A 24,728-nucleotide genomic window follows, 5' to 3' on the forward strand; every position below is an offset into this window, starting at 1 on the left:
TCACCCAAGAGGCTAACCATGAATTCTAGGTTGACTCTGCACAGTGGATTACTGAGGGAGTGCTACATTGCTGTCTTTCAGCTGAGATGTGAAATCTTTTCGACTGAAGCGGAAGATCCCATGGTCCTGTTTGAAAAGAGCAGGAGAGCTCTTCCCTGTCTCCTACCAATATTTATATCTCTCAATGAACATTTGTAAAAGAAAGATTCTCTGCCAAATTTTTTTGTTAGCTTATTGTTTTTGGTTGCTTGTGGGAATGTACCATGCCTGAGTTGACTGCTTCTCCAATGCCTACATTTCAAAAGTATTTTGTGAGATAGAAAGTGCTTGAGGAGGACCTGGGGTTGTGAAATCGCTATACAAATTCAAGTTGCATCAAAGAGCAAACAATTACAAAAAACAGTACAACACAGGACCAGGCCTTTCAGGCCATCAGGACTGCACTGACACATGATGCCTTTCCGAATTGAAAACCCTTTGCCTCCATGTGGTCTGTATCCTTTATTTCCTGCCTATTCATGTACCTGCTAAGATGCCTCTTAAATGTTGCTCTTGAATTTGCTTCCACCATCTTCTCTGGCAGCAAGTTCCAGGCACTTGTCACCCTCTGTGTAAAAACGTTGTCTGTCAGATCTCTTTTAAACTTTTCCCCTTTTACCTTAAAGCTATGTGCCCCAGTAATTGGCATTTCTACCTGGGAAAAAGCCTCCAACTATCCATTCTATCCGTGTCTCTCATAGCTTAGTAAACACCTATCAGCAACACCCCACCGCCCCCTGCCCACTGGCCAACTTTGACATTCACATGAATACAAACCTAGTTTGTCCAATCTCACCTCATAGCAAACACCCTCCAAACCAGGCAACACCTTGGTAAACAGTTTCTGTACCCTCACCAAAACCTCCACATGCTTCTGATAGTGTGGCGACCAGAAAGTGTGCACAATATTCCAAATGTGGCCTGACTGAGATTCTATACAGCTATAACATGTTTTGCCAATTTTTATACTCTATGCCCTGACCAATGAAGGCAAGTATACTATATGCCTTCTTGACCACCTTATTCACTTGGGTTGCCACTTTCAGAGAACTGTGGATCTGTGTACCTATGTTGATGCTACTAAGGGTTTGCCATTTACTGTATGCCTCTCTCCTGCAAATGATCTTCCAAAATGCATTTCTTTGCATTTGTCTGGATTCAACTCTCCCTGCTATTTCTCCGCCCAAGTCTCCAGCCTATCTATATCCTACTGTATCTCCTGGCAATCCTCCTCACTATCCACAGCTCCCACAATCTTGATCTGATTCCTGTGGAACTTCACTAGTCACACATCTTCAGTCAGAGAAGCATTCTTCCACTTTAACTGTCGGTCTTCTATGGACCAAGGTAGTTTTGTATCTGATGAAGCATTTCAGAAGTGTGGTCTCTGTTGATTTTCTTTGACTTTATTGATAGGGGCATAGAATAGAAGAGCAGGGAAGTGATCTTGAACTTGTGCAAGTTACACATTAGACTTCAGCTGGAGTATTGTGTCCAGTTGTGGCGCCACATTATAGGAAAGCTACGAATGTTTGGAGAGAGTGTAGAAGAGATTTCCAAGAAAGGTTGCAGGAATGAGAAACTTCAGTTCAATGGATAGATTGAAGAGGTTGGGACTGTTCTCCATGGAGAGAAGATGGCTGACCAGAGATTAGATAGAGGTTTTCACAGTCATGAGTGAGCTGGATAGAGTAAATAGAGAAAGCTGTTCTTGTTTGCAAAGTAACAAGTATAATGAGGGGCATGGGTAGGATAAATAGACTACGTCTTTCTTCTGGGGTGGGTGAGTTCAGAATTAGAGGGCATAGGGTTAGAGTGAGAGGGCAAATATTTAAAAGGAACCTAAGGGGCAACTCTTTCATTCAGAGGGTGGTGCATGTAAGGAATGAGCTGCCAGAAGAAGTGGTGGAGGCTGGGGCAATTACAACATTTAAAAGGCATCTATGAATAGGAAGGGTTTAGAGGGATATGGGCCAAGTGCTGGCAAATGGGATTAGGTTAGATTAGATTAGATTAGATTACTTACAGTGTGGAAACAGGCCCTTTGGCCCAACAAGTCCACACCGCCCCGCCGAAGCGCAACCCACCCATACCCCTACATTTACCCCGTACACTACGGGCAATTTAGCATGGCCAATTCACCTGACCTGCACATCTTTTGGACTGTGGGAGGAAACCGGAGCACCCGGAGGAAATCCACACAGACACGGGGAGAACGTGCAAACTCCACACAGTCAGTCACCTGAGGTGGGAATTGAACCCAGGTCTCTGGCGCTGTGAAGCAGCAGTGCTAACCACTGTGCCACCGTGCCGCCCAAAGGTTAGTTTAGGATATCTGGTTAGCATAGATTAGTTGGACTAAAGGGTCTATTCCCCTGCTGTATATCTCTATGATTTTATGACTCGACGAATGAGGGATAATAGATTTAAAGGGATTTGCAAAAGAAGCAAAGATTGATGTGAGAGAAAAATCATTTTTACATTGTGAGTATGGAATGCACTGCCTGGAAATGTGGTAGAGACAGGTTCACTTGACACAGTTATGAGGGCATTGGATGGTTATTTGTATAGAATAGCATGCAAAGGCATGTAAAAAATGCAGGTAATGATGCTTGGTTGGACAACATAATGAGTTGAATGGTCTCCTTCAGCAAGATGACACAAAGAGCAACGAGACAATGACAAGATAATTTGATTGTGTTTGAAGGGTATAGTTTGGCCAGGACACCAAGAGTGTCTTACCCAACAGAACCAGGGGACATCTTTGATCCCTCTCTCGGTTGCATTCAGCAAAAAGCACCACAGTCTCAGCGACAGCCGAAATGATATACTCATTCATGTGGAATAAGATGTCAACTGACTCTCGTCTGCCTCAGAAATGGCAGAGGGGGTCAGGGTTAACCCTAATCATGGTCAGTCATTATTAGCGGTATCTGAAAAGCACCTTATGAGAGTGTTATGGATAAAAGGGGTCAAAATGGACCAAGGGTCCTCAACCTGCATGAACCAAGGCAAGCCCACAGGTTTAAACATCCAAACTGAAAATTATTAGTCACCAATCTCAAGCATTCAGGTATTAGAGCGTAGTAAGTTATAGCACAGGAACAGGCCCTTTGACCCGCAATGTTATACCAAACTAAATCCCTTCTGCCTGCCATTGGTCCATATCCTTCCATTCCTTGCATTTTCATGTGCTTATCTGAAAGACCCTTATTAAACGCTCCTATCATCTCTGCCTCCATCACCATCCCTAGCAGTGTGATCTACACTCTGAACACTATGTAAAAAACCTTCCCTCTCAAATCTCTTTTGAATGTTCCCTCACTCACCTTAAATGCAAATGAAATAGTACAATGATATAATCACAATATTCAGTTGCAGTATTCTAATGTAGAATAGTGAAGGCATCCTTAATCAACACTGATTCATTTAAAGTGGGAAAAATCTAAAATGTCAACTTAGGGTTGAAGTAATTCTTGCTAATTCTGATCCGAAGGGTGTTTCCAGCATTATCTGCTGTCTTGGCTAATCAAATAGGATTGATCAGATCAGAAATTGGCTAGCTAAAAGAAGACAGAGGGTGGTAGTTGATGGGAAATGCTCATCCTGGAGTTCAGTTACTAGTGGTTTACCACAAGGATCTGTTCTGGGTCCACTGCTGTTTGTCATTTTTATAAATGCCATGGATGAGAGCGTAGAAGGATGGGTTAGTAAATTTGGGGATGACATTAAGGCCGGTGGAGTTTGGATAGTGCCGAAGGATGTTGCAGGTTACAGAGGGACATAGATAAGCTGCAGAGCTGGGCTGACAGGTGGCAAATGGAGTTTAATGCGGAAAAGTGTGAGGTGATTCAGTTTGGAAGTGAATACACAGGAATACAGAGCACTGGGCTAATGGTAAAATTCTTGGTAGTGTAGATGAGCAGAGAGATCTTGGTGTCCATGTACATAGACCCTTGCCACCTAGGTTGATAGGGTTGTTAAGAAGGCATATGGTGTATTGGCTTTTATTGGTAGAAGGGTTGAGTTTCGGAACCACGAGATCAAGCTTCAGCTGTACAAGACACTGGTAAGGCTGCACCTGGAGTACTGCTTACAGTTATGGTCACCGCATTATAGGAAGGATGTGGAAGCTTTGGAAAGGGTTCAGAGGAGATTTACTGGGATGTTGCCTGTTATGAAGGGAAGGTCTTTTGAGGAAAGGCTGAAGGATTTGAGGCTGTTTTCATTAGAGAGAAGAAGATTGAGAAGTGACTTAATGTCAATAATCAGAGGATTAGATTGGGTGGACAGTGAGAATCTTTTTCCTTAGATGGTGAGGGGTGATAGATATAGGTCAGAGTGTAGTAAGGGGCATGGAATACCCTGCCTGCAACAGTAGTAGACTCGCCAACGTTAAGAGCACTTAAATAGTCATTGGATTAAAATATGGATGAAAATGGAATAGTTTAGGTTTGATGGGCTTCAGTTTGGTTCCCCAGGTTGATGCAACATCGAGGGCTGAAGGGCCTGTAATGCACTGTTATGTTCTATGTTCTACCATATGAAAGAAAATTCCAGCTGAGTGCTCGGGTGGTGAACGATACCTTTAGATTAACCCCCGGGAATAATTCGTTAAGAAGCCTGGTACGTCCATGTGTTGCTCAGTGTAGCTTTGTGACTAAACCGATTAGTGCCTGATGTATGTATAACTTAAGATGGGCACATCATGATATTGAGAGTGTTCGAAGGCAGTCAGCAGGGAGGTAGCCCAATATGGGAAAGGTAGGATGGGCAAGATGGGACAGGAGGACTGTGAGAAATTGATGGACTTGGTCATTCACCACAGGAATTCCTCAACTGGGGAGAAAGGAGAAAGAAACACTGGTATTGATAACTGTAATGCCAGAATTTACATAACTGAGACAGAAACTGTAAAATTTAAGTGGGGCTCTTCCAGAAATCTGGCTTTGAGGAAGCGTAGCACAGTTACCTGTGGGAGTTAGTAGGATGATATTAAATTTTCATTGATATGGTATAAAGTAATGGTTCTGAAAGAGTCATGTTGAAGTTACATTTACTTTGTCCATGGCGTTGATGTCACACACAGTCTAGAGGGTGCGGAAATATTCTCTACAGCAACCAGCAGTCCTGGTAATCATGCCTGATTTGTAATGAAGTTGTTTTTAAAGCTATAATGCAATAACCATCTTGTTATCGAAGAATAGTGCCTCACTCTGTGGTGATATCTCTTTTACCATCAATCATTAGACAAGCCTTAAACAAAAGAAACACAAAGTAGGATAGATGGCAGTGTACTACATTGAACAACTCCTTCTCTGGACAGGGTATTGGAAGAGGGTCAGCAGTGACAATACACGTGTCACCCTATTAATAGCCTATCTTAGTGGTAGCTTAATTGAGATGATGAAGGTTAGGTTATTGTAGATAGTTTGTTCCAATTGAGCAGGTTAGAGAGGATGAGGGAGTCATGATTTCCTGACCAGATCTGGGATAGATTATCAGGTTGTGATGCTTTTTACAGGGAACAGTAATCGCAGAACTAGCCTACTTTACCTACTTTTCCTGGCTGTCTCAAGCAGGGGTTTGGTTGGAGTATGGAATTAATGGGTTAAATTGTTTTCTATCTCAGTATTGGGCTGGGAGGTAGGACCTGAATTAAAATGACAGAATCTCATGTCAGGTGGCTTCAAGGCTTCCTGCCCATCGCAGGAAGATGCAGCCACTGTCGGACATGAGGCATGGTGAATATGACAGGCTGGGTGAATCAGTCTGTCATTACAGGTATAAGGTCAAAAATCCCATGACACCGAGTTATAGTCTGACAGGTTTATTTGAATTTGTTGGACTATAACCTGGTGTCGTGCGATTTTTGACTTTGTCTGCCCTAGTTCAACACTAGCACCTCCACATTGTTGCTGGTATATTTGATTATTATCTCTGACACACTGAGTTCTGAGCTAACAGGATGGAACCACCCATATCACAATGCCATGCTTTACAGCACTGAAGTCATATCCTGTGCTGGTTGGTGTTAGGGATTGGCCTACTTTGCACAGCTATATGGGCAAATTGAGAACATAGGAACACAGTAAACTAAGAGATTTTCTAGGTAAATGGTGCTATTGCAGGGTAGAGTTCTTCTTAAGGCACTTTGACTGAATATTTGCAAATCAAAGGTAAAGGAATCGTCTCTCTAATGCTGACAGACACTCGTCTAACATCGGTACTGTTGCCAGCAGAGGCATCACCCATTACAACCACTGAATCCACTCTCCATTTTGCTTCATCATTCCTCCCAGTGATAAATAATTCTTGACTCATTCACCTCCCTTCATCACTATTCCCTGAAGCGAGTTACTGGTGCACTCTCCACCTCATGTATTGCAGCAAGGATCTCATGGAACCTAAACGAGGATCCCTTGCTAACATGGATTGTGGGTGCATGATTCCCAAAAACTCTTCACCACACTCAGTGGCTTTCTTGATCTTCCTTTGAGATTTTCAGAGGGACATAGCAATATAGGAGCAGTTCCTAGAGACTGCTTGGACTGTTCCTTGTGATCCCCGACAAGTGTCCAGGCAGAGATCCAGTATCAGACCTCACAGTTACATTCTGTTTCACTCTCAAGTCTCCTTGACTGGCTAATGGTGGAGACTTCATTTGCCTTATTTCCTTCTCAAAGTGGTAGCATGGAAGAGCAGGGAGTCCCAGTGTTTAGGTATTTTCTAACCAACCTGTTCAGAGATGTTATTACACACCTCGGGAGTAGGTGGGACTTAAACCCAAGGTCTGGTCTTAGTGCCTATTCTGTACACCAGTGGATTTGCTGTTAGTCATGAGACAGAGATTAACTACATGATGATGAGTAAATAACCCCATAGTCACAGACCATGTGATTACCAAGATGGTGGAAGGTGAATTAGCTGGACTGTGGCCTTCCTTTGTCTACTAATGTTTTACATTCCTATTAAATAACTTCCCGAATGGTGTGCACAGTTTTACTGAACCTACCAACAAACCTTACAGTCCGCCTGAGGAAGGAGTTGAAGTTGCAGCCTCCTGCATTAATGCTGCCTTCAGAACCTTTATTCTTCAGCTTTGATTGACAACAATAGACGATCCCTTCTCCAATCATAATCTGGAAAGAAGCAAACCACACATAGCGGGTGTCCAATGAAAGGTTAAAGCTGCTAAAGCTCCAGATCTTCCAATCGGTTTGGGAGATGGTGCACCCATCTCTGATTGCAATTTAAACTCCCCCCTGCTTGTCATTCACCCAGGAGTTTTTGCAGCTTCCGGTTTAGATCCAGTGAGGAATAGCAAGAGTCTAAAGCTGACCAGAATTCCAGTGGAGCCACACCCACCTTTTTTTTTACTTAAGAGAGACATCAGGAGGGCAAAAAATGGACATGAGATAGCTTAGCAAATAGAATTAAGGAGAATCCAAAGGGGTTTTACAAATATATTAAGGACAAAAGGGTAACTAGGGAGAAAATAGGGCCCCTCAAAGATCAGCAAGGCGGCCTTTGTGTGGAGTCACAGAAAATGGGGGAGATACTAAATGAATATTTTGCATCAGTATTTACTGTGGAAAAGGATATGGAAGATATAGACTGTAGGGAAATAGATGGTGACATCTTGCAAAATGTCCATATTACAGAGGAGGAAGTGCTGGATGTCTTGAAACGGTTAAAGGTGGATAAATCCCCAGGACCTGATCAGGTGTACCCGAGAACTCTGTGGGAAACTAGAGAAGTGATTGCTGGGCCTCTTGCTGAGATATTTGTATCATCGATAGTCACAGGTGAGGTGCCGGAAGACTGGAGGTTGGCAAACGTGGTGCCACTGTTTAAGAAGAGTGGTAAGGACAAGCCAGGGAACTATAGACCAGTGAGCCTGACCTCGGTGGTGGGCAAGTTGTTGGAGGGAATCCTGAGGGACAGGATGTACATGTATTTGGAAAGGCACGGACTGATTAGGGATAGTCAAGATGGCTTTGTGCGTGGGAAATCATGTCTCACAAACTTGATTGAATTTTTTGATGAAGTAACAAAGAAGTTTGATGAGGGCAGAGCAGTAGATGTGATCTATATGGACTTCAGTAAGGCATACGACAAGGTTCCCCATGGGAGACTGATTAGCAAGGTTAGATCTCACAGAATACAGGGAGAACTAGCCATTTGGATACAGAACTGGCTCACAGGTAGAAGACAGAGGGTGGTGGTGGAGGGTTGTTTTTCAGACTAGAGGCCTGTGACCAGTGGAGTGCCACAAGGATCAGTGCTGGGCGCTCTACATTTTGTCATTTACATAAATGATTTGGATGCGAGCATAAGAGGTACAGTTAGTAAGTTTGCAGATGACACCAAAATTGGAGGTGTAGTGGACAGCGAATAGGGTTACTTCAGATTACAACAGGATCTGGACCAGATGGGCCAATGGGCTGAGGAGTGGCAGATGGAGTTTAATTCAGATAAATGCGAGGTGGCTGCATTTTGGGAAAGCAAATCTTAGCAGGACTTATACACTTAATGGTAAGGTCCTAGGGAGTGTTGCTGAACAAAGAGACCTTGGAGTGCAGGTTCATAGCTCCTTGAAAGTGGAGTCGCAGGTAGATAGGATAGTGAAGAAGGTGTTTGGTATGCTTTCCTTTATTGGTCAGAGTATTGAGTACAGGAGCTGGGAGGTCATGTTGTGGCTGTACAGGACATTGGTTAGGCCACTGTTGGAATATTGCGTGCAATTCTGGTCTTCTTCCTATCGGAAAGATGTTGTGAAACTTGAAAGGGTTCAGAAAAGATTTACAAGGATGTTGCCAGAGTTGGAGGATCTGAGCTACAGGGAGAGGCTGAACAGGCTGGGGCTGTTTTCCCTGGAGCGTCGGAGGCTGAGGGGTGACCTTATAGAGGTTTACAAAAATATGAGGGGCATGGATAGGGTAAATAGACAAAGCCTATTCCCTGGGGTCGGGGAGGCCAGAACTAGAGGACATAGGTTTAGCGTGAGAGGGGAAAGACATAAAAGAGACCTAAGGGGCAACTTTTTCATGTAGAGGGTGGTACGTGTATGGAATGAGCTGCCAGAGGATGTGGTGGAGGCTGGTACAATTGCAACATTTAAGAGGCATTTGGATGGGTATATGAATAGGAAGGGTTTGGAGGGATATGGGCCGGGTGCTGGCAGGTGGGACTAGATTGGGTTGGGATATCTGGTCGGCATGGATGGGTTGGACCGAAGGGTCTGTTTCCATGCTGTACATCTCTATGACTCTATGACTCTATCTGAAGACATGTCTCTTAACTTTCACCTTCAGTCACTGACCCACTCGCCTTAAATGCTGCTGTTAACCTCTGAACCTGCATAACCTCTCTCCCCCCACCGATCTCATCTTTTCCCTCTCTCCCTCATCTATCTCACCCCTCCCACTCTCCCCTCACCCATCTCACCTATTCCCACCTTCCCCCCTCAACCAATGTCACTCATCCTCTCCCCCAAACTGATCACATCCATCCCTCTTTCTCCCCTTCAACCGCACCCACCTCTCCCCCGCACCCACCTCTCCCCCTTCTCTCCAAACACACCACTCTCTGCACCCCCCACCAATCTCTCACTACGTCTCTCCTGCCACTGATCTCATCCCTCAAACACCCCAAAATCCCACCCCTCCCTCTCTCCTCTACCTATCTCACTCCTCCCTCCCACCACACTCCTCCCTCCCTCCCTCCCCTCCACCACACTCCTCCTCCCTCTCTCTCCCCCCCACCACACTACTCCTTCTCTCGCCCCCCCACCACACTCCTCCCTCTCTCCCCCCACTGATCTCACCCCTCCCCCCACCAATCGCACGCCTCCCCCTCTCCCCTCCACCAATTTCACTCCTTCCCCCTCCCCTCCACCAATCTCACCCCTCCCTATCTGTTCCCCTCCGATCACACCCTCCCCCCCACTGATCTCACCTCCCCTCCACCAATCTCACCCTCCCCCCACGATCCCAACCCTCTCCCCCCACCGATCTCACCCACCAATCTCACCCCTCCCTCTCTCCCCCAACGAATCTCACCCCTCCCCCATCGATCTCACCCCTCTCCACCCCCACCGATCTCAACCCAGCCTCTCTCCCCCTACCGCTCCCCCCATCAATCTCACGTCTCCCCTGCAATGATCTCACCCCTCCCTCTTTCCCCTCCACCGATCTCACCCCTCCCTTGCCTTCCCACGATTTCACTCGTCCTTCAATCCACCCCTACTGATCTCACCCTTCTCTCTCCTCATCCCACTGACCCCACCACTCCCTCTCTTCCCCCCCCCCCATCAATCTCACCTCTCCCTTTCTCCCCTTGCACAGACTTCACCTCTCCCTGAATCTCCTTTGCTCATCTTGACCTCACTTCCCCATTGCTTCCCCCAAGCTCACTCCCCTCTCACTAATCTCATCTTGTCAGCCAGAGGGCTACATCCCTGTTGGCTGCATTAATTACTGTGCCTTGAGAACACCAAGCACGGATTTATAATACCATTTTCCACAAACCCACGGCATTGGGACAGGTGACGTTGGCGGCAGAGCACTGTGTAATTATCAAAGACGATTAGGGGCTGAATGAGGGAATGGAATACCTTGAGTGAGATTTGAGGAGAACCGTATGTATTGAGAGATAAATTTTAAATCAAAACACAACAATCTGCAAGCATTGGGCAACTTGAAACAGCTGCAGATTGTTAGAGATGCTGATTTAAATTTCAAATAAATTCCATGTGGGAACTTCTCCCAAGGGAGGAAAAGGAGTGAAAAACTGGATACAGAGCTGCTTCTGTCATCTTTCCTTGGTCTCAGTTTTGCGCATGAGATGGGCAATGGGCTGTCCAGAAATCTACCTCAATTCATAACTTTTTGAGATCTCAACAGCACAATCCTCAGGCTCCAAAACATATTGGTAACCTGGACAACTCCCTCCCTCCCTCCCTCTCTCTCTCAATCGGCATCAAGATATTCACAGCAGGTACCAAGGACAGTGAGATTGTGCCAATTAACCTGGTGATTATACATTGGAACATCTCCTCTCCAGAATGCTTCAAAACAAATCATTTCTGGATTTGGAGATTTTCTGGATTTTAGAATAAAATCTCACTGGTCCTAACCAAATTCCTCTCCCCATATCTACGTGGGTTTCCTCCAGGTGCTCCTGTTTTCTCCCACAATCCAAACATGCAGATTAGGTGGATTAGCCATGCTACATTTCCCTGTAGTATCCAGTGATATACAGGTTAGATAGATTAGCCATGGCAAACGCAGGGTTACAGGGATTGGGGATGGGGCAGGGGATGGTAAGGATGCTTCTCAGAGGGTTGTTGTAGACTCAATGGGCTGAATGGCTTGCTTCCACACAGTAGGGACTCTGTGAAGTAAATTGTTATAGATTTACCTGAAGCATTGACCAGTGATAAAAGATTGTGAAGTATTACTAGAAAGGATTTTTCTTATTCAAATACTATATTTTCCAGGTTTCCACTCCCTGTACTTCACTTAAGCAGCTTGGGTCTGTTGGAAAAAAATCTAAATACTTGGAGGATGGCAGTTGGAGATGAAGAGGTCAAGGGAGGATAGGAGGCCAGGAGGTCAAATAAATTCCAGGTAACTATCGCTGCTGTACATCAGATGCTGGAAGAGTGGAAAGTTACAGTAGAAGTTACTGTATTCTTCACAGTAGTTGATTGACTAAATCCTTCCTGTTTCCCAGTGTATGATGGAGATAAGGAGGTGAGGAAGACAATTATAGTACTTAAGGCGATTTAGATGAAAAAGAAAACAAAGAACTGTGAATACTGGAAATCAGCAACAAAACCAGAAATTGCTGGAAAAACTCGGCAAAGAGAAAGCAGAGTTAACATTTCAGAATTCTGAAGGAGGGTCGCTGGGCCCGAAATGTTAACTCTGCTTTCTCTCCACAGATGCTGAGCTTTTCCAGCAATTCATGACTTCAATTATGTTATTTGTTAAATGGCAAGAAATAATTTTCTCTGGTGGACAAGTCCAGAATGAGGGGCATAACTCAAAAATCAGAATGGGGCCAATCCAAGAGATGTCAGGAAGTACTTCTTCACACTGAAGACAGTGGGAATTTGGAACTGTCCCTCCATCCCTGGCTGTTGAAGTGGAGGATTAACTGAAACATTAAGCTAATGAGACCTGCGGTGAGTTAAGCTGTTGAGGAGTGGCATCCTCCCGTCTTTTATTGTCATTGTGTCATTAACGTATGGTACACATTGAGTGGGCAGCACGGTGGCACAGTGGTTAGCACTGCTGCCTCACAGCGCCAGAGACCCGGGTTCAATTCCCACCTAAGGCGACTGTCTGTGTGGAGTTTGCACATTCTCCCCGTGTCTGCGTGGGTTTCCTCCGGGTGCTCCGGTTTCCTCCCACAGTCCAAAGATGTGCAGGTCAGGTGAATTGGCCATGCTAAATTGCCCGTTGTGTTAGGTAAGGGGCAAATGTAGGGGTATGGGTGGGTTGCGCTTCGGCAGGGCAGTGTGGACTTGTTGGGCCGAAGGGCCTGTTTCCACACTGTAAGTAATCTAATCTAATCTAATCTAATGTACTCCAATTTACTTACAGAGGCAGCAGGACCAGCGAATGCCAAGCTGAGCAGCATCAATAAGGGGATGAGTTCTTCACTAGGCTCCACATAGGGCATGCTCAGTGCACGATCATAGCATTGAAAGCCAACCTTGGCCGGCCTGAACAAATCCGTCAGCTCCAGGAAGTACAGTGTCACAATTGATGAAGCCACAATAGGAAGCTGCAACATGAACATTGAGAATTAGTGGCTCAGCATAACACTGAGTTCAATCCCATCAACAGAAGCCCTCCTCCCTCATTTTGACTCCCAACACTAGGTCAAAAAGCACCTTAAATGTACAAGTAAGAAACTTTGGTGTTGAAGCCTTATTACAGATGTCAGTTCAATACTGAGGGAGGGCTGCCCTCTTGAAGCTCCTGGAGATTCTTTCAGATAAAGAGTTTGCATCTTTCAGGCCAGGTGGATGCCAAAGATTCTCTGACCACTCTTCAAGGAAGAGCTCTAAATCCTCCCAAAAACTGTTGCTGCTCTTGAATATAACCTGTTTTCCATGGATTGATATGTTCCAGTTCACCGGATGTCTCTGACCATTTATGGTAACTCATAATGGAGGAACTTATATGAATTCCAAGCCCCCATTTTTGTTGGAATGGATTGTGGGCATGAGTTATTGATCGTGGGGCAGAACCTGCTTCTAGGAATCCCAGCCCCATTCATGTCTTTTGAAGTTGTGTTTTATGACCTTCACTTCCACTTCTACCGTTTCCTACTCCACTGCAGGGGAAGGTATTTTAGACCACTCATGATTTCCAAGGAGCTTGGGGCCATTTGATGGGAACCTCAAGGAGTCATGAACCACTAGAGAACACTATTTTGGAGACTAGAACCTTCTGATAGATACTATACAAGACAGTGATCACATCATGTTATCATGAAATGCTGTATGCTATGTTATGTCTTTAATGCAGTGATTAATGATAGGACTTTCTTTATAAAAACTAAGTGACCATTGAATTGAGAAACATTGTGAAAATGGAAAGATTTTCAGATTATTTAAGTATTTTCTCCAGAAAATAAAGTGCTCTTCAACATTCACTACTATTAGGATTTACATTTCAAATGACTGTTGGACTCTCTGTTTTGATATTGACATTGATTGATAGCCGAGCCATGTTTTGAGTCTTTGAAATAACTGAATAGATAGGGGTCATGATTTGGAGATGCCGGTGTTGGACTGGAGTGTACAAAGTTAAAAATCACACAACACCAGGTTATAGTCCAACAGGTTTAATTGAAAGCACACTAGCTTTCGGAGTGTCGCTCCTTCAACCTTCACCTGTGTGATGTTTAACTGAATAGATAGGGGACTACTTTGATTGAAAAGAAACAATCTGTGCTGTCTTTAGAGGAATGGAAGAAATGACGATTAGTTCAAATAACGTAACGTGTTCAGCTCCAGAGGTTTTGTTGACGGTTGTAAAATAGACTAGAAGCTTTGTTTTTATTGACAGTTTTATGTGTTCCTGAAAATGATTTTAAAAAGAAACAAAGATTTTTAAATGGTTGCTTATTAACTTTTGACAGTTTCATGGGCATCTCAAAACTTTCCAATTTTAGTTTAGGGCTCTTGAGTTTTATCCATAGTGAAAGCTTGGTGAGTAGGAGTATTGAGAGGGTAAGAAAAGTGAAGGCTAGGTTGCTTGAAGACATTGTCTGAGCATCAGACTGCCTCCAATCCTGCAATGGGCCAGATTCAGGAGATGGTAACCGATCCCCGTCACCCCACAGACCTCCTCAACTTGTCAGGAGACAGGACTGCAGTGTCAGGAAATAGCCCAACACATTTTAAAGATAAAAATTGGGCTGTAGTAATTACCAAGGAGCTTTATAGCAACGTAAAAACAGTGAAAGATTAAACCTGAGCCAGAAGAGATTTTTATAAAGGTGTTCAAATACTCAGTCAAAATGAAAGGTATGAGGAATTATCTGAAAAAAAGATACAAGAGCTTGTGAGGAAGAGGAGTTTTTGGTTGGAACTCCAAAGCCAGTACCTGAAGCCATTGAAGGAACAATGGCGTAACCCAAAGCGACTAAAAGCTATAGAAGCCAGAATAAGAGGCACATAGATATCACAGGGGACTGTTGGGCTAAGGGATGTATGAGAAATATGAAGGGACAAGACCAACGGGGGATTTGAAGACAATGGGGAACTCAGCAGCCCAGGAGTGATGGGTGAATGGTCCTTGGTTTGAGTTTGGACACAGACAATAAAGCTATAGAATCATTGGGTCATAGAAATGTACATCATGGAAACAGACCTTTTGGTCCAACTTGTCCATGCTGACCAGATATCCTAAATTAATTTAGTCCCATTTGTGAGCACTTGGCTCATATCCCTCCAAACCCTTCCTATTCACATTCCCATCCAGATGCCTTTTAAATGTTGTAATTGTACCAGCCTCCACCACTTCCTCTGGCAGCCCATTCCATACACGCACCACCCTCTGCATGAAAAGTTGCCCCCTAGGTCCCTTTTGAATCTTTCCCCTCTCACCCTAAACCTATGTCCTCATGTTCTGGACTCCCCCAACCCAGGGAAAAAAACCTCCTCTATTTACCCTATCAATGCCCCTCAAGATTTTATAAAGCTCTTTGAGGTCACCCCTCAGCTTCTGATGCTCCAGAGAAAATATCCCCAGCCTATTCAGTCTCTTCTGAGAGCTCAAACCCTCCAACCCTGGCAACATCCTTGTAAATCTTTTCTGAATCCCTTCAAGTTTCACAACATCCTTCCTATAGCAGAGAGACCAGACTTGCACACAATATTTCAAAAATGGCCCAACCAACGTCCTGTATAGTCACAGCATGACTTCCCAACTCCTATACTCAGCGCTCTGACCAATAAAGGAAAGCATACTAAACACCATCTTCACTATCCTATCTACCTGAGACCCCACTTTCAAGGAACAATGAACCTGCACTCCAAGGTGTCTCGGTTTAGCAACACTCCCCAGGACTTTACCATTAAGTGTATAAGTCCTGACCTGATTTGCCTTTCAATAAATGTGACTTTATGCAGAGTAGGAGTTGGGAGGCTGGTGAAGACAGTATTGAATAATTGAGGCTTGAGGTAACAAAGGCTTGGATTAGATCTTCAGCAAGATTTTTAGTTTAGGGTACCCCTCACTTTCACACTATATTATATATCTGTGCATCCAGTGTGATGTCTCAGAGCAGATTTATATTACAGCTTTAAGGGACTTGCGATGATGTTTTCACTGTGTCCCAGAGCATATGACATAGTGATATAAAGCTCTCAGTCTCCATCTGAGCTCTGCCCTCCTGCAACATGACACACTGAAACAAGTGTGTTAGTACATTTTAATTCTTGGCTCGATCCCAGACACACAAGTGTCTGATTGACCCAAACCTCATCCTGGTGTTACAGGAGTAAACTCAGCGTGACAGTAACAGATCAGCAGTACATCTTGCCACTTCCTTACATCATCCAGGGGTGGAAACTTTCTAATCCCTACACAAAGAGTTTCTCTGGCTGCCACTGGATAGTGGGCATGGACGGGTATGTGTTCCTGCCTGTTACATGTGAAGGAGTATTTTAGCCTATCCCAAGCTCAATTCTTTGAATATGAAAAAGAAAACCATTTCCCGATCTGTATTCCTTAGCAGCTCCATGCTGAACAACAACAATTGGAAAATCTCATTTACAATGGCTGAGGGTGATACTTTTTTAAAACAGAGTTTTCACCTGGCATATTTCCATTGCCCTGTGATTAGCTGTAGGACACACACTTAGTTGGATGATGTCACTGGTTTCACAATAACTCTATAGACCCTGTCAATAAATGTTACATCCGGCAACATGGGGAGAGCTGATATTGGCAAAGGTTTTGGTGCTACATAAAGTTAACTCTTCTCCATGTTGCTCACCAATTGTTGAATAGTGGCCCACCCACAAATTGGCTTGATACAGAGGTCTCCTGAGTGCCACCTACTGTATCACCATGGGATTTCCATGAACATTATGAGATTACCAATTTAGTGGCAATTAATCCTGAACTGTGGCCTGTTTATACCACTCAATGAGATCATTATGTAGTAATGAGAACAAGATCAGCCAGGTGGATCTTATCGAATATGAGTTCCCTGAATGGGGCTGCTACCCTGGTCCAATCAAGGAGTCCTGGCTGAGAGATATAAATAGGAGTGTCGTGGTTCTGTTCACTCAGTCCCCTGTGGCCCTCAATAACAAGTATACCTTTTTGGATACTGCTGGGTAAGCCATGGTTCCAAGTCTCTGACACAGAGTCTGTTCCTGTTGCTCAGAAGGGAATGGGGGAGAGGAGGAGAGCATTAGTCATTGGGACTGCATAGTGAGGGGGAAAGATAGAAGATTCTATGGGAATGAGAGAGACGTGCGGTTGGTGTGTTGTCTCCCAGGTGCTAGGGTCCATGATGTCTTTGATCGTGTCTTCGAGATCCTTAAGGGGGAGGGGGAGCAGCCCCAAATCATGGTCTACAAAGACACCAATGACACAGATAGGAGAAGGGATGGAAATGTAAGGCAGAAATTCAGGGAGCTAAGGTGGAAGCCTTGAGCGAGAATAAACAGAGCTGCTATCTCTGGTTTGTTACCCATGCCAGATGCGAGGTGAGGAATGGAGAGAGAGACAGAGAGAGAGCAGTTCAACACATGGCTACAGGGATGGTGCAGGAGGGAAGGTTTCACACACCTGGATAATTGGGGCTCATTCTGAGGTAGGAGGGACATCTACAAACGGGATGGTCTACACCTGAACCAGATGGGTACCAATATCCTGTAGGGGGGACATTTGCTCATGCTCTTTGGGAGGATTTAAACTAACTCAGCTGGGGAATGGAAACCCAAATTGTAGCTCCAGTGTACAGGAAGTTGACAGTAGTGAGGTCATGAATAAGGTTTCAAGATTGCAAGAGTGCACCGGCAAGCAGGAAGGTGGTTTGAAATGTGTCTACTTCAACGCCAGGAGCATCTGGAATGAGGTGGGTGAACTGGCAGCATGGATTGGTACCTAGGAGTTTGATGGTGTGGCCATTTCAGAGACATGGATAGAGCAGGGACAGGAATGGTTGTTGCAGGTTCCAGGATTTAGATGTTTCAGTGAGAATAGAGAAAATGGTAAAAGAGAGGGAGATGTGGCATTGTTAGTGAAGGACAGTGTAACGGTGGCAGACAGGATGTTTGATAAGGACTCGTCTACTGAGGTAGTATTGGCTGAGGTTAGAAACAGGCAAAGAGAGGTCACCATTTTGGAAGTTTTCTATAGGCATCCAAATAGTTCCAGAGATATAGAGGGAAGGACAGCAAAGATGATTACGGATAGGAGCGAGACTGACAGGGTAGTTGTTTTGGGGGACTTTAACTTTCCAAATATTTACTGGAAATATGATGGTTTGAGTATTTTAGATGGGTCAGTTTTTGTCTAACGTGTCCAGGAGGGCTTCCTGCCACAGTATGTAAACAGGCTAACAAGGGGTAAAGCCATATTCAATTTGGTATGGGGTAATGAACCCTACCAGGTGTTAGATTTGGAGGTAGGTGAGCACTTTGGTGATAGTGACCGCAATTCGGTTATGTTTACTTTAGCGATGGAAAGGGATAGGTATACATCACAGCGCAAGAGTTTTAGCTGGGGGAAAGGCAATTATGATGCAATTAGGCAAGATTTAGGATGCATTTAGGCAAGATTTAAGATGCATAGGATGGGAAAGGAAACTGCAGGGAATGGGCACAACTGAAATGTGGAGCTTGTTCAAGGAACAGCTACTGCGTGTCCTTGATAAGTACGTACCTGTCAGACAGGGAGGAAATGGTCAAGCAAGGGAACTGTGGTTTACAAAGAAGTTGAATCTCTTGTCACAAGGAAGAAGGAGGCTTATGTTAAGATGAGGCATGAAGGTTCAGCTAGGTTGCTTGAGAGTTACAAGTTAGCCAGGAAAGACCTAAAGAGAGAGCTAAGAAGAGCCAGGAGGGGACATGAAAAGTTTTTGGCAGGAAGGATCAAGGAGAACCCTAAAGCTTTGCGTAGGTATATCAGGAATAAAACAATGACTAGACTAAGATTAGGTCCAGTCAAGGACAGTAGTGGCAAGTTGTGCGTGGAGTTTGAAGAGATTAGAGAGGCACTAAATGAATGTTTTTAGTCAGAATTCACACAGGAAAAAAACAATGTTGTTGAGGACTATACTGAGATACAGCTACTAGACTAGACAGGATTGAGGTTTATTGATAGAATTGAGTTTCAGAGCCATGAGGTCATGTTGTAGCTGTACAAAACTCTTGTGCAGCTGCACTTGGAGTATTGCATATAGTTCTGGTCACTGCGTTCTAGGAAGGATGTGGAAGCTTTGAAAAGGGTGCAGAGGAGATTTACCAGGATGTTGCCTGGTATGGAGGGAAGGTCTTATGAGGAAAGGCTGAGGGATTTGAGGCTGTTTTCATTAGAGACAAAGAGGTGACTTAATGGAGACACACAAGATGATCAGAGGATTAAGTAGGGTGGACAGTGAGAGCTTTTTTCCTCGGATGGTGATGGCTAGTATAAGAGGTCATAGTTTAACATTGAGGGGTGATAGTTATAGGACAGATGTCAGAGGTAGTCTCTTTTCTCAGAGTAGTAAGGGCGTGGAATGCTCTGCCTGCAACAGTAGTGGACTCACCACTCTTGAGGGCATTTAAATGGTCATTGGATAAACATATGGATGATAATGGAATAGTGAAGGTTAGATTGGCTTTAGATGGGTTTCACAGTTTGGTGTAACAACAAGGGCCATAGGGCCTCTACTGCACTGTAATGTTTTATGTTCTAAGAGCCAGCTGAATGCTGGCTGGGTCAGTGTCATGTGCTATGCATGTGTTAATAAAGGGTAACGTGATGATGGGATACCGGACTTTGTGGAGGTATTTCACACTGAAACTGTTCATATTGGAGACACTAAGGTTCTTGTGGTATCATCCCTGTCTCCAGTTCTGAAGCTTCTGGTTCAAATCCCACTGTTGAGTTGTAACATATCTGAGCAGGTTACTATTTAAGTACAAGTGATTTTTCATAGGACCTGCCTACCTACCTGGGAGAGAGAATGTTCCTCTGTTAGGGATCAAATTGAACTCCACATCCGAAAATCTTAGGATTTTTAAAATATATACTTTTAATATTTTAAATGCACCAAAGTATGACTTATCTCAAAATTGTAACTTTGAGGTGAAATACAAATGAAAATAAAATCCCAGAGCTTGTGAAATGGAATAAATCAGTGTGCAGTTGCTCCAACAAACTGCAAGTTGAGTTTTTAATGTGATCTGTGATTCAGTACTCATGCAAGCTCAGCTGGTCATTCAATATGGAGCAGATACAGAGGGGCGGAGGGGGGAGGAGGATGGAAGGAATTCAGAGAAAGAAAAATCAATTTGCAGACAAGTCAAGGTCAATGAATTGTCCAATCTTCCCAGCTAATGAGGCATATTTGGATTGTAATCATTTTTGCAATAGCTAATTTATGCCAAGCAAGCTCCCCCCTTGGAACAATGAAGTGAATATCTAGGTTCCTGTTTAACTCAGTGTTGGTTGAGGCTCTGCTAGGATGGACAATCCTTCTGCATTTCTTTAGTTCTATAATTTAAAATTAAGATTGTTATTGTTAATATTGGTGATGAGATAATTAACAGTAAGCGCTAGTTAAAAACTGGCTGAAAAAAAAATCTTTACCCTTTCTGGCTTCCCCTGAGGGGATGGTGAGCTTGGTTAGCTAAACAGCTGATCTACTTTGCTGAGTGATACCAACAACATGGGTTTAATTCCTATACCAGCTGAGGTCACTATGAAGGTATGATGACCCTCACACGGCGACCACCACCAATTATCTCTTTCTCTCTCTCTATTGAGAGAGAGCAGTCATCTGGGACGATGGTAACTATTCCTATTAAAGATCCTGTAGATCAAAATTGCTCCCAAAGACAAAATGAATTTATATAGTGCCTGTAATGTAGGAACAGATCCAGAGATGCTTGACAGGTAATACTCATAGCATTTTCATTTTGATTATAAGTCTCTAACTACATTAAAGAATTCAAATGTTGAAGCAAATGTTCTTATTCTTTCAGGATAGATCTCTTTTTGGAAGATCCTTTTGAAAAGTCATTGGGTCCTCATATGCCCATAGAAAGGACTTACTGCTATTGTAATGTGTGTCCATGTGTGATGCCTGGATAATACCTGAGCGAAAATAATGTTGGATATATTTCAGGAACTGTTGGAGTGTGACAGAGTGTGAGTGTAGACATTTTTGATGGTAATTTGTATCCAAGGATCAGTCACAGGAAGGTTCAGTTCCTCTGTCCACCCAGTCCGTGCTCATTCTATGCTCAGGAACAATTTCTGGAATGGGTTACCAGATGTGCAGACTACCCTCTCTCCTTTACCATGATATTCCCTTAACATGAGAGCTATGATAGGTTTTTCCAATGTGGCACATCAACAGAACCCCACCAGGGATAGTATATTTAAGCTCTCTGCGGTAAATTCCTGCCTGCATTTAATTGAAAACTCTTTTGGAAACTGTTTGGATTCTTGCATTTAAGGGCAGCGTTTGAAAGAAATTGGCTGGAAAACTGGTTTACTGTCAACTCCTTCAACAAGAGCCTTGGGCCTGCTCTTGGCCTTTTTGTGCATTGCAGGAATAGTTCTCTTTTCACACAGTATTAATTATTAAACCCAGTATTAATTATTTCACAAGAAGACCCTCCCCTTAGGCAGACTCTCACAACTTGAGGGCTTGGTCAGTCCAAGATTTGAAATATGTTTACAGTTATCACTGGATTGCATTGCCGGAGATACCTTGCGCACATTTACACATATCACATAATGTGCGTGTCTTACTATTAACATTAAGATTCTCTCAGCTGAGTTACCACATGGATCTGTCACAACACCCAGTTTCATGCTACCAATACACCGAGAAGACATTTGCAATTCAAGCAGATGCTAACTGCAGCTTCAGTGCTCCCTTTCTGTTTGACAGCCTCCTATTTCAATCCATTTTGTGGCAAAATTGACACGTCAACATCTGTCAGCAGTTTTACACTTTTAAGTTAGCTCCACTGAGAAACGGACTGAATATATCATACTTCATTACCCAGCTTTAAACAAAAACATTGCGAAGATTTGTTTTTGTTCAAATCGTCTTTGTTATTTATTGCCTGCTGACTAACCCTATCTTCATCCCTTTCATCATCCCTTTCATCTGTCACTGAAAAGGCAATTTCCTAAACAAGTCTCCTTCAGGACTTATTACTGTCAGACCGACTGCTGAGATTTGCTGAGTTTTGGCTCTTAAAACAAGAACAAAACATGCATTTTGATAGCGCCAACGAGACAAGTTTAGTTTAGTGTCACTGTTGTAATGGAGGAAACACTAATGCCAAGCAAGCTCCCACAAACAGCATTGAGATAAATATCCAGCTCACTGTTCCACTCTTGTTAGCCATGTTATAAGGGATACATTATACAGTCATAGAGTCATATGTCCTCTATATTTCCTCAAAACGTCCTGTCAGTTTTTGTTGCCCAGCATTGATGAGGTCTGTTCTAGAGTACTGTGTCCAGTTCTGATCTCCCCATTATAGGAAAGATATTATTAAGCTGGAGAGGGTTCAGAAAAGGTTTATCAGGATGTTGTTAGAACTGGAGGGTTTGAGAGCCTGGATAGGATGGGACATTTTTTTTACTGGAGTGCAGGTGGTTGAGGGGTGACCTTATAGAGGTTTATAAAATCATGAGGGGCACAGACAAGGTGAATGGCAGGTGTAGTTTCCCTCGGGTGGAGGTTTTCAAGATTAGAGACATATTTTTAAGGTGAGAGGAGAACGATTTAAAAAAGACATGGGGGCAATTTTTTTGTACACAGAGTGGTTGGCATGTGGAATGAAACGCCAGAGGAAGTGGCAGATGCAGGTACATTTACAACATTTAAAAGACATTTGGATAAATACAAGACCACTCACCCCTCACATTTCTAGTGGAAATTTCTGTTCTGTTTGGCAGTTAGACATACCATCGATCTGCCATTATCAACATCCTTTCTCTGCCAGCACTCCACCACCCAGTCCCCCCTTACCCCACCCCCCCAACTATTGCATGAATGCTACCCCCTCCACACTTCACATCAGCTCTGATTAAAAAAAAAAGTCATCTAGACTTGAAACATTAGCTTGCTCCATGGCATCTGCCTGACCCTCTGTCATCTCCAGCATTTTTGTTCTCAGCATAAATAAGAAATGTTTGGAGGGATATGGTCCAAGTACTGACAGGTGGGACTGCTATAGCTAGGGATAACAGTCAACATGGACTGGTTGGACCGCAGGGTCTGTTTCCGTGCTGTATGACTCTATGACCCGACAACTGAGAGGACCTAAGAACAGTTGGTTTAAAAATGAATAATTCTGCCTGCACTTAAATCTAAGCAGCCTCCAAGAGAAAAAAAAAACTGGTACTGATGTGGTGATATCACTAGGTGAGTAGTTCAAATAGCCCAGGACAATACCCTGGAGATTAGGGATCACATTTCACCATTGCATTGCAATTCAATTAATAAAAAGACGGAATTGAAAGCTCCTCCTTGTACTAATGAGCAGATTGTTGTTTAAAATCCATCTGGTTCACTAATGTCTTTTCATAAAGCAAACCTGCTGGTTGGAGCCACAGCAACGTGACTGACTCTTACATGCCGCTGTGATGGCGAGAATTATTCAATAAATATTATGATGTGGAGGTGCCAGTGTTGGACTGGGGTGGACAAAGTTTAAAAAATCACACAACACCAAGTTATCGCCCAACAGGTTTATTTAGAAGTACAAATATTCAGAGTCCTTCGTCAGGTAGCTAATAGGGCAGGATCATATATTTTATGATAAAAGATCAAAGTGTCATACAACTGATGAGACATGTTGAACAAACCTCGATTGCGGTTAAGTCTGTAATCACTTAGAATGGGGTTGCAGGTTTCGATTCATTAATATGTAAATCCTAGAACTTCTTTCAAATTACATTCATGAGATAACTTAAGGTGTTATAAAAAAAGTGACATCTCAGCTCAGACAATGTGAGGTTAGAGTCTGTCTGTATCCTAACCTTGTGTCAGACTGGTTCGATTTCCAAAATAGGAATTGAGAAAATGTCACATGGACTGACTGCCTGCAATTTTGTGCTTTTTTGAACAAAATAAATGTATCTGCAAATGCAAATTCACCCCATAGACATATATGTGTGTGAGAGTATGAGAGAGAGACAGAGTGAGAGTGTGTGTGTTTAGGGGAGAGAGGGAAAGAGAGAGAGAGAGAGAGAGAAAGAAAGAGAGTGAGTAAGTGTGTGTGTGACTGAGTATATACCTGCGAGAGGGTGCACATGCAAGTGTGGGGGGGATGGTGTGTGTGTGTTTGACAGTGTATAGTGTAGTGGGGTCACTTGTAGTGTGGCATGACACCAAGATCCATGTTGAGACCATCCTCATGGGGTAGTGAGAAGAAAGTGAGGAGTGCAGATGCTGGAGATCAGAGTCAAGAGTGTGATGCTGGAAAAGCTGTGCTTTTCCAGCATCACACTCTCGACCCATGGGGTACTGATCTTGACTATCAGCCTCCGCTCGGTGACTCTGCGTTGTTGCGTATCCCGAAGTCCACCTTGGAGGATGGTCAACTGAAGATCCGAGGCCAAATGTCCCTGATCGCTGAAATGTTCCCTGACTTTGAGAGAACACTCCTGCCTGGTGATTGTTGTGGAATGTCCATTCATCCGTTGTCATAGCGTCTATTTGGTCTTGCCAATATGCCATGCCTCAGGGCATCCTTGCCTGCAGTGTATGAGATAGACAAGGTTGGCTGAATCATGAGTGGGAGAGGAGAGAGTTCGAGAGTGTGTGTGTGTGCTTGATAGAGTGCGCATGCAAGTGTGACAGAGCATGTACCTTTGAGAGGGTGTGAATGTGAGCGTGTGTCTCTTCGAGTCACACGAGTGACTCAGCCAACCTTGTCTATCTCATACGCTGCAGGTAAGGATGCC

At 43.8% G+C, this 24,728-nt stretch overlaps 1 protein-coding gene across 2 annotated transcripts in view; it reads right to left on the minus strand.

The window, feature by feature from the left end:
• The window catches only part of plppr3a (phospholipid phosphatase related 3a), a 286,508-nt gene that overhangs the window by 34,087 nt on the left and 227,693 nt on the right, over positions 1-24,728 (minus strand). For both annotated transcript variants that reach the window (XM_087976208.1, XM_043720758.2), the window contains exons 3-4: positions 12,652-12,837; positions 7,055-7,181 (exon numbers count right to left, since the gene is read on the minus strand). In XM_087976208.1, the coding sequence (XP_087832334.1) occupies positions 7,055-7,181; positions 12,652-12,837 (313 nt within the window). The remainder of the gene's footprint in view (positions 1-7,054; positions 7,182-12,651; positions 12,838-24,728) is intronic.

Source organism: Chiloscyllium plagiosum, unplaced genomic scaffold (assembly GCF_037043375.1).
Source record: "Chiloscyllium plagiosum isolate Xiang-an unplaced genomic scaffold, Cpla_swu_hap1 HiC_scaffold_28, whole genome shotgun sequence".
Taxonomy (NCBI): domain Eukaryota; kingdom Metazoa; phylum Chordata; class Chondrichthyes; order Orectolobiformes; family Hemiscylliidae; genus Chiloscyllium; species Chiloscyllium plagiosum.